This window comes from Macrosteles quadrilineatus, unplaced genomic scaffold (assembly GCF_028750875.1).
Source record: "Macrosteles quadrilineatus isolate MER2022 unplaced genomic scaffold, UCM_ALF_1.0 Scaffold_2__2_contigs__length_208266976, whole genome shotgun sequence".
Classification (NCBI taxonomy): Eukaryota; Metazoa; Arthropoda; class Insecta; order Hemiptera; family Cicadellidae; genus Macrosteles; species Macrosteles quadrilineatus.
Genome location: NW_026542595.1, coordinates 155,734,105 through 155,745,650, shown reverse-complemented (window position 1 = coordinate 155,745,650; position 11,546 = coordinate 155,734,105). Strand labels below are relative to the sequence as shown.

General features: G+C 37.0%; 1 protein-coding gene across 1 annotated transcript; it reads right to left on the bottom strand.

Annotated features, from left to right (window-relative positions):
- Positions 1-437: 437 nt before the first annotated feature.
- Positions 438-4,235, bottom strand: LOC128986654 (coiled-coil domain-containing protein 134-like). Its single transcript, XM_054407127.1, has 4 exons — positions 4,095-4,235; positions 2,769-2,856; positions 1,824-2,002; positions 438-1,148 (listed from the first exon to the last, which is right to left on the bottom strand). The coding sequence occupies exons 1-4, from the start codon at positions 4,158-4,160 to the stop codon at positions 987-989; spliced, it is 495 nt and encodes a 164-aa protein (XP_054263102.1). The 5' UTR covers positions 4,161-4,235; the 3' UTR covers positions 438-986.
- Between the last annotated feature and the right edge of the window lie 7,311 nt (positions 4,236-11,546).

Here is an 11,546-nt window from a genome sequence, read left to right as displayed (position 1 = left end):
TTTCCCATATAAGGAATAAGCTATTACCATAGTTTTTATGGGTTAGGCCCTCTAAAGTTTAAATTTATATTGATTGTACAGTTTTGGTTGTTGCAAATTGAAACAGTTGATGAAACAATAACAGATGTTTGTTTATGTCGGTAAAATGCAAAAAGATAATTAACATTCTTTTTGCTTAATAGACAATGAATGGTAATGACGAGTTTTCGCAGGCGATTAACATAAAATGCAAAAAGGTGAAACGCAGTAGTGTAGCGAAAATACAGTTACTAAATCTCTTTTGTTTTCCATAATAATGAGGATTTGTAAATAATTCTCTTACTAATTTTAGTAATTTTAAATATGTACTCCTATTCTTACATTTGATTATACTAAAAGATATTAACTTGAAAGGTAATGCACCAATAACAACAGGATAATTTTTATTAAGTTTTTTTTATTTACAAATAGTGTATAAACAGTAAATGCCACAGTAGAAAAACAAATGCACTTTGGTGAATTTAAATGCTAACACATAACATTTTGGAACATTAAACTTATTTTTGAGGAAGGCTAAACCGACAATAATAGTGTAGGCTATTGCCTCAATTGTTATCTATACAAACCTAGTTAATATTTGTAACCAAGCTAGAACAACACAAAAAAAGTTGTAACAAAAGATTATTTTGTTAATAATCAATTATTTACTAAAAGTCTTTAACAATTCCCTCAGTTACTAAAACTGCTCTAGTTGGTAAAATTTAACAAATACAATAACTAAGATGAAATTTAAGTGAAGGTTCTAGTAAAAAATCTTATGACACACGGTTATTCTGATATGCGTACCTTTGTTGTTCAACATATACCTATTGTCATACAATTAAACATTTTTAGAAATAACATGTTGAAATATGTGACTAGTACAGTTATCAAATGATTATCCCAAACCATGAGTTCCTCATCAAAAATACTATTTTTGTTGGTGCCTAAGAGTTATCAAGTGAATTCTATAAATCTTGTCGTAAAGTTAATCTTGGACCTCGAGGCAAGGGAGTTTTCTTCTTCTTGACAGGTTCAATCCCTGCATTTGCCTTGGGCTGCTGTTTGATTTTTCTATATGGGTTTGTGTAGTCTGGTCCTCTTTGGGTAAAATTGAGTTCTTGACTAACCTGTGGTAAACAAAGTATATTTTTATCTAAATACATCAACTTGAAATCGTACTTAAATATTTCATTATTATACTATAAAGAAATACATTAAATATTTCATTATTCATTTATATTTCATTACTATTACTGAAATTGGTATTTCCCAACAAACAACTGCGTTATTTCGGCAACGGTATATCGTAGAACTGTGATTAAAATTGCTTCTTATTCGTCTAAGACAAAAATGAGCCGTCATTCTTTTATGTAGGTCTAACGTATCAATTGATTACAAACTATAGTGTGACGCAGATTCTCTTGGAATGCCGGCAGTCAGGGGTGGACGCCACGAATGAAGGCTATGGGTATGTAAACAGAGGATTAGGACGGCCCGTTCTTCCTGAGGAGGTGTCTCTATACGTTTTGAGCCAACTGTATTCATATCCTTTAAACTCTACAAGGTTAATACAGAATTTGACTGCTGCTTAAAAATAATCACGTTTTCCCATCTTGTGACCAAAATATTTCAACAACCAGGAAAATCTTAACTAAAAGAACTAGTTTTTCAAGGACTTGCTCACATACAGTAAAGGTATGTTGTAAGCAGCAAAGCACCTTATTTACAGTTTGACCCACATAGATATTTTTGACAGATTTATCGGTTTTGGGGTTTGTATTAGCCTACTATAGATTACTGACCAAATTGAAAAGTTTGCTGGTAGAGCTATCCAGTAGACGAGATTCCTTGCAAAAAGTTAGACTCCACGGTAAGATAGAGGACCAATCAGTATTTGAGCGTAGAACTTGTTCGGTAACATCTGGCAATCTCAGGACGATTTCAGCTATCAGAGCTGTGTTCTCAATGATAAGAGACAGAGCTGTGGCAAAATGATATGTGTTAGAGCGTAAATAGACAAACTGACATCAACAAAAGGGTGGAACATTAAATCCTTAATGTAATTAATAAGACAACATCATCAACAAATCTCGAGCGCTTTGTTACAATTAGAGTTCTGTGGTCTGTGCAAGGAATTATTATATATAATTACCAATTGAGATGGGGGCCCACTTAGGTGTGTCTTTTAACCCAAGTCTTTGTGTAGAATTAAGTGAGATGCCTTGTGTAGCTTTTTTATTGACCAAGACCAGCTGTTTTATTAGCCAATACCTTATTGAAAGCCCCATGATCAAAGACTTGTTTGATAAGATCAAAGCTGGGTTCAGTTTTAATCCATCAAAAAGTTTTGACTTTTATCAGGTTTGAATCGGCAACTATAAATTGTTGGGCAAGTACTATTACCACTCAGCTATAAATTACTATTAAATAGCATTGTATCAATTATCAATAATATTCTTTTTAACTTAAAACAAAACAATGCATTCACTCGCACCTAAATGTCAAGACATATTGGCTTGATTTGCATGGAGGTCCAGTTCCTCTATTGTCCCAGGTTTTAGTGCACCTATTTAATTTGCATGGTACCCTGGAGCTACTCCTATTATACTACCGGTACTGAACTAATAAAGTCATAGACATTTTTTATGAACAAGTCAATTACAGGTTATTTAGTGACTTTGTCATGATGTGAATTGAGTTTGAGTAAGTATATTTGTTTTAAAAATAAAGACCACATGAAATCTTACCATCTTTGACAGATTCTGACTCTGGAAATTCGCTGACTCCTGGAGTGTAACCTGAGTTTTCTAACACTGCTCGGCTTTTCAGCATCACCTAAAACAGGAAAAAAGTTTTTAGTTGGATCAGTTACATTAACATCATAAGGACAAAAAAATCAAAAAAGCTCACTCTAAATCAAAATTCTCTTCTGTTTTAACACTAATACCGAAACTGGGACGGGTGGCGTCGTCCTGTAATCCAGCTACTAGGAGGTCACGAATTGTGGATATTTATAGGCATGCACTGTGGATGCGATACTCCCTGGTGTGGGTTAAAGTCCGCACGAGTGAGTACTACGACTATCCGCAGTACTATCCTGATAATTAGACCAATTCGTATATACCAAGGAAAAATGTGGTTCGGATTCCACTATAAACTGTAGGTCCCTTAGTTGCCATTAGCTGTATGGGCTACTAATTAACAGCTGTGTCTAAGGAATGTCGGCCATAGTCACTAACAAGACTACAAGATCGCGCCACTCATTCTACACTCATCTCCATTCATGCTTGGCTTAAAATACCTACTATGTATGGTCGCCATTTCATTGAACAGTATTAACAGGATTAACCCCGGTCTGACAGGCCCACGGGAATTTTCGAAAACGCATGTTGGCAACACTGTTTCCTTGGGAGATTCCATTCCTCCAATACCATCCCCCTTTTCCTCCCCTACATATTAATATATTGTTTGTTCATTTTGCATGGGTTTTGCCGTGACCTTGACAGGTTGTCTGTTCACAAAATGTCCGTCTCAGAAGCCCTGCGTTAGTGTATTTTAAAACGGGGTCTCACAGGCCGAGGGTTTCGGTTTGTGTGTGTCTAAGCGGGGTCCATTATTTTTCAAATGGGGTCTCACAGACCAGGGGTTTCGGTTACCGTCAGCCGGTAAAGCCGGTCAGTTTAGGTATTAGTGTTAAGTTTTAACCATCAACCAACTTGATAACTAATCCACTGACAGCAAATTAGGTAGATTTCGGCATGAATGTAGGCCAACTTTGTCACCTTTATTTACACCTCATGGACCCTTGTCTTAAAGATACAAAAAAAATCTCGGTAAAAGTAGAGAGATTGGATTTAGGTTAGTAGCATTAGCTTTTGAACCGTAATTTTTACAGCAATGGAGTACTCTAATTGGACAGTCCATCCAAAATTCAAACTGGACAAAAACAATACTTTCTCCATATACAATGGTATAGGGTGGAAAGTAAAAACCACTCGATTAGGGTTTGATTAGGGCTGCATAAAGGAATTTTTCACTATTCTACCGGTTATTAAAAATATTATAGTACTCACATCAAAAATTGTTTTTGTAACAGTCTTCACCATTTTTTGTTGTTTACTTTCTTCAATTTTAACCATCTTCTTGACTGCCTCTAGTTGTTCGGCTCTTTTAATTTTAAATAGCTTCCTAACTAGGTATAATGTTAAAGTAATATTTTTTTTCTATCACAAGAAAATAGGCATAGGCAGTAATATCAGTTAAAAACATGGTAGAAGAGGTTTAATAATAGCCTACCGTACTATGTTTTAAGTGAGTAGCCTAGGTACTACAAACACCTCTATTGGTGAGATGCATACCATGTTTTTCACCAAACAATTAGCAACAAATATAAAAGGTTAGGTATAGCCAACAATATAAACAACTCATGGATCACTGGCTCAGTGATGGCCGCGCGGTCTAGCTTCCCCCACCATCAACTGGCTGAAGCCGACGCAACCCATATACTCACAATTATAAAACTCACATTTTTAGTTGCTGCTTTGTTTAAATATATATTTAGGGGTAATATTGCTAACGCATGTTAAACTCTTTATACTATTTAAATCTTTACGTGTGTTTTGTTTCTTGCAGAAAATAACCCATCTGAATCCTTTAAAACTACAAATTCACTAAACTCGATTTGTTGATATTTTTAGACAACTGATATTGTTAGTTCCACACTGCACATGGTAACATGAAAAGTAGTTAAAAAGGAGAAATAGAAAGTATAATATTTGTAATTTAAAACCTATATATTATTAAACGAAAAAATAGTAGCTACATAAGTTAAACACTTCTGAATCTAGCATAATTTTGCAAAGTTTTTGTTGCAGACCTATGTTCAAACTTAATATTTTTTAGTTTCAATGTGTAATGTCTAATGACAATGTATCTTACAAAATAGGTAGGCCTACCTAACAAAAAGGCGAAAGAAAAAAGTAGGCTCATCAGCCATCGCGTTATCGTCAAACATCTGCGGTAAAAACTGGACAAATGTAAGTAGTTGGGCTTGAAAGATTTCAAATGTGTTATTTTCCGGAAGAAAAGAAACATACATACAGTTTAGATTTAGTAAAAAGAGTTTGGCATGCATTAAAAATATTTTATATCTATTAAATTTCAAGAGAGCAGGAACTTAAAAGGTGCGTTTTATAACGGTGAGTTATTATTATTACCATCTTCTTGGCCGTTGACCCATCGTATGATGGGAATAGGCTGTCAGCGTAAAAACAACTTTGTGACGCGTAGATGGTGGGGGAAGCTAGACCAAAAACAGCGCCCACAGTGCTAGTGAGAGCGCAATCCAGTAGTTCTTTATCGTTGGGTAAGTTTATAGCCTACGTAAGACCACATAACTTTTTAATATGTTTACACTAATTATCTTAAAAGAATTTTGGTATACAAAGGTTTTATTTAAGAGTTAAAAAAGTAAATTAATACTTAGCTAAATAAACATTGCATTTAGTAGCACACAGCACTAAACAGTTTTAATTAAGTACATTTAACACTCACAGATACAAGAATGCTGCTGAAGATGTGCTGTAACTGTGTAACTTAATGTAGGTAGCTCAAAACATGTACAGCATGAACAATATCTACATTTGACACCTTCAGGCAAAAGTAAGTAGAATCTTACCTTATCTTATCATGTCTTGCCGATATATATAAAAGTATGAGACTTCCACTATGCCACGTTCTAAAGCTACGCTAGCTAACCTGTCATAAAATAAATCGGCTTAAGAAAAAATTAGAAGTAAAGTAAAGGATACATAAATCTTCATTTTGTCTGAGCTGGTTAACTTCGTTGCTGTCGATTAAAGGCAAAACAATGATAATCAAACATAGGCCTAGGCCTAATTGAAATGTACACAGAAAGTGCACCCAATTAAATACTACTGTGGTTCGGCGCATATCAACACTAAGCAGAATGTTTAAAAAATGTTTCCACTTTACAAACGCTTTTTTACAGTTTATTATTCATTGCAGTTTTTAGGAATTATTTCGTAGCGATTTTCAGTTTCTTTTGAGGTTAACTCATAATAACAACAAACAACTAACCTAACCAAAACCAACAACAAAAAACAAACCAATCTGTGTACCGTACACCCACACCGTAATCGTAAATTGAATACGGAATAGTAGGCAGCAAGAGGGGAAAAAACAAAACAAGAGTGTTTTAAGACTACAGTCACACTGTTGAATATATATTTGTTATTTTTTTTGCGGAATCCTTTACAGAGAAGAAAGCAATGGAGATATGATATTTATTAACTATTTACAGTTGAAAAATAACAAAGAATAAAAATGGTAAAAGAGAATAACTATTCAATAAGAAATAAACAAGTACCCCAGCCAACATGATCTTTTTTACACGATAAGATTTTTAGTTCAATCGTAGAGATGGGGTCTTGTTTTTTGCACAGGCCGTAAACTCCTCAAGGCTGTAAATTGAAGAGTCAACAAGCCAATTCCAAATTTGCCTCCTCAACGTTGGGGCTGAACAGTCTTTAACAATCTGGGGGAGCAGGTTGAAGAGCCTCGCTCCAGCAGACGAAGTTTTCTTCGAGAAGAGTGATGTTCTGTGGGAGGTCAGCTGGAAATCCTCGTTATAATAGCTTAAATGGGAGCCAGTATTTCATTAAAGGTTCTTAAACAAAATTATATAGGATTATAAAATTGTAACTGGTGAAGGCACATCTTAAATTGAAGTAAGAATTAGAAAATAAATCAAATTATGTGATTTGGTCGAGTAATACAGTATGTAAATATTTGCCGATGCTTTATGTGAAAACTTGGTGAACATGCCTTCAATTTGAGACCTAAGTCATGATAATCGGTCGGGTAGAAAAGCCAAACAAACTCGAAAAAGCAACCAAATTTAACTCACATAAGAAATACATGGGGGGAGCAAATTTCGTTAACGTGTAAGCCGAAAGGGATAATAGATAAACATCTGCCGATGTTTGATGTGAAATCTGTGCGTGCATACCTTCAATTCGAGACCTCAATCAAGATATTAACCACTTTATAAAGGAACAATATGTGTCTTGAACATCTTCGTATCTCTAAAGACGGAAAGGTTAACGCAAGCCGTCCACAGCAGAAATCTCACGAATTTAGTGTTGAGCCTCTCCATGAGGAATCATACTGGTAAGGAAATAATATAATCAACGAGAGTTTAGGATTAGATGACGTATAGAATTTTAGAATAATAGCATTATCAGCACAGCGGGCTGGCAGGTGAGACCCAGGATACATACGTCCATTTACACCCATATCACTTAAAATAATACAGCCATTTGGTGATATTGTGATTTAATAGTGATATACCACCTTAAAGGAATCCGCCCTCCTCTTGTCCCTTTAAGCTACAGAACGACAGCGATTGATCAATTTAATGCTGAAAATGTTAGCACCTTACATTTGATAACAAAAACTAGTCTATACAATTAAAAATGAAGATGTGAAATATTGCCTTTTTAAGCCTTCAGCCTGTGCCAATTAATAACTGCATGCCTACAACTTATAGAACGTAGTAAAAGGTACCAGTAACCTAAACAAACTAAACTATCAAAATTCGGTAATTGTATTATATGTATTACTTTGACAGAAGGAGTGACCCTTTGACAGAAGGAGTGGCCAGCATTTTTATGAGACACAGAAATGCAGTAGGTAGACTTTGATATGCACCGATGTCGTCTAAGCAGATCTCTGAAATGCTATCCACGGTATGCTATAAGGATTTTTAACATGCTTCCTATAACTGTTAGAGACGTGAAGATTAAGCTTTTCAAAAAGACCCTCCTCAAAGCCCTGGTGGTGAAAAGGCCGTTCTAAGTACTCATTGGCCAAGCTTGAAGAGCCACTCTTTCCATCCTGATTCTGATAATATAACTAGACCTAATTATTAATCCAAACCACCATGCCACAAATTGTCTGTAGTGTTTGTAAATATTAGTTTTGTAAAAATTGTATATACTAGGTGGCGTTTGCAGAGGCATCCACAAAATTGAGCGGAGCCATCAAGAGTTTATATTATATTGTTTTGGTCATACTACAGTAATACCAGTTGATTTTAAAGCATGCGTTGCGGGTCTAAAGTAGAATTTTTACTCTTTAGGAAGTAAAAATAGATTGTATCCTCTATGGAGTAAAAATCAGCTGTTGTCAACTCAGTTGTAAATTTCTATATTGTAAACGATTGCATGAATCGAAATATGTATCGATTCGTGCTTCGTAGTTATTTTAACCTACAGTCTACAGTCTCTTCCCATAGCCTTTTAGCATTGCAGATACATTAATCCATTCCCACACTCAACACGCTCACCTTTACTACTTCCTTCACCACCCTCAACGTCGTGGACCTGTTTCCCTCTCTTCCCATAGCATTTTAGGATTGCAGATACATTAATGTAATTGCCAAAGATAGTTCCCACACTCTGCACTGCAAGCCTTACTACTTCCTTCACCATTTCCTACGTCAGAGACTTGTTTCCTTCCCTTCTCATAGCATTTTTTGATTAAAGATACATCAATCTAACTACTACAGACAGTTTTCACACTATGCTCATACTTTACTACTTTCTAAGCCATTTCCTACATCGTGGACCTGTTTTCACCACTTTCCACAGCAATTTAGTATTTTAGATACGTTAATCTAATTGCCACAAACATTCCCCACACTCCGCACTGCTAGCCTTTACTACTTCTTTCACCATTTTCTATGTCTTGGGGATGCTTCCATCCCTTCTCATAGCATTTCAGCATTGCAGATACGTTAATCTAACTGCTACAAACGGTTTCCAGTTCCCACACTCCACACTGCTCACCTTACTACTTCCTTCACCTCTTCTTACGTCGCGGACCTGTTTCCCTCTCTTCCCATAGAATTTTAAGATTGTAGATACCTTAATCTAATCGTCATAAACAGATCCCACACTCCGGACAGCTCACCTTGACGACTGCCTTCACCACTTCATACGTCTCGGACCTTTTCTCTCCCTTCGCATAGCATTTTAGGATTGCAGATCCCTTAATCTAATCGTCATAAACAGTTCCCACACTCCGGACTGCTCGCATTTACTACTTCCTTCACCACTTCCTACGTCACAGACCTGTTTACCTCCCTTCCCATAGCATTTTAGGATTGCCGATACCTTAATCTAATCGTCATAACCAGTTCCCACACTCCGGACTGCTCGCCTTTACTACTTCCTTCACCACTTCTGACGTCACGGACCTGTTTCCCTCCCTTCCCATGGCATCATAGGATTGTAAATACCTTAATCTAATGGTCATAAACAGTTCCCACACTCCGGACAGCTTGCCTTGACTACTTCTTTCACCACTTCCTACATCGTGGACCTGTTTTCCTCCCTTCCCATGGCATTTTATGATTGCAGATACCTCAATCTAATCGTCATAACCAGTTCCCACACTCCGGACAGCTCGCCTTGACTATTTCCTTCATCACTTCCTACGTCGCGGACCCGTTTTCCTCCCTTCCAATAGCATTTTAAGATTGCAGATACCTTAATCTAATCGTCATAACCAGTTTTCACACTCCGGAATGCTCGCCTTTACTACTTCCTTCACCACTTCTGACGTCGCGGACCTGTTTCCCTCCCTACCAATAGCACCATAGGATTGTAAATATCTTAATCTAATGGTCATAAACAGTTCCCATTCACCAGACTACTCGTATTTACTACTTCCTTCACCACTTCCTACGTCACAAACCTGTTTACCTCCCTTCCCATAGCATTTTATGATTGCAGATACCTTAATCTAATCGTCATAAACAGTTCCAACACTCCGGACTGCTCGCCTTTACTACTTCCTTCGCTACTTCTTACGCCACAACCCTGTTTACCTCCCTTCCCTTATAATTTTTAGAATGCAGATACCTAAATCTAATCGTGATAAACGGTTCCCACACTCCGGACTGCTCGCCTTTACTACTTCCTTCGCTACTTCTTACGCCACAACCCTGTTTACCTCCCTTCCCTTATAATTTTTAGAATGCAGATACCTAAATCTAATCGTGATAAACGGTTCCCACACTCCGGACCGCTCACCTTTACTACTTCCTTCGCCACTTTTAACGCCACGGACCTGTTTCCCTCCCTACCAATAGCACCATAGGATTGTAAATACCTTAATCTAATGGTCATAAACAGTTCCAACACTCCCGACGCTCACCTTTACTACTTCCTTCGCCACTTTTAACGCCACGGACCTGTTTCCCTCACTATCCATAACATTTTATGATTGCAAATGCCTTAATCTAATGGTCATAAACAGTTCCCACACTCCGGACTGCTCGTATTTACTACTTCCTTTACCACTTCCTACGTAGCGGACCTGTTTCCCTCCCTTCCCATAGCATCATAGGATTGCAAATGCCTTAATCTAATGGTCATAAACAGTTCCAACACTCCCGACCGCTCACCTTTACTACTTCCTTCGCCACTTTTAACGCCACGGACCTGTTTCCCTCACTTTCCATAACATTTTATGATTGCAAATGCCTTAATCTAATGGTCATAAACAGTTCCTACACTCCAGACTGCTCACCTTTCGTACTTCCTTCACCACTTCCTACGTCGTGGACCCGTTTTCCTCCCTTCCCATAGAATTTTAGGAATGCAGATACCTAAATCTAATCGTCATAAACAGTTTCCACACTCCAGACTGCTCACCTTTAGTACTTCCTTTAGCACTTCCTACGTCACGGACCTCAAGCTAGTGTCGTCATTTGATTATATTTATGATTCATACCGTTTCTGTTCTAATATCTGTGGAATTATGCTATCAGCTATTTCTTCATCTGCTGCATTCAAAAGTCAACAGCTGATCATATGTCTTTGTTTATGTGTCAAATACTGCTTCCATAAGGATTACATTGAAACTTTGAGACCCAGTGGGGCGGATTCCTGAGAGTTATTTTTAACGCCATATAGATGTTGGCACTCACCGATATGGTATTTATCACCATCCAAAATTTGAAAACGATTGATTCAGCCGTCTAGGAGGAGTTTGCGTATTACGAAATGCATAAAAGTCGACGTATAAGAGCTTCGCTCGCTTCGCTCGCTCCGCTCAATTAAATAAATTGACGCAATCTCTCCGATAATGTCGGTCAAAGATGAAGACATCAAGTAAGTAAGTATATGGAGGCCGCCCTTATACAACGCGCTGCGGTGGTTATGTTAGGTTGGGTTATCATAAATAGAAAGTATGACCATAGTTAAGACATACTCTTCAAGGAGTATGTTTTATCTATGGTATGACTCATATCTAGTATCGTTCTATTCCATGTTCTATTCATAACGAAACGAGGAAAGTCATAAAAACGATAACCCAACCTAACATAACCAATGCAGCTTGCTGTAAAATATGTGACATCCGTATAATAACAATGTACCAAAAATTCTTTAAATATGTTTTATCTTAAATTTGTGTTTTGAGCATAGTGAAATCAT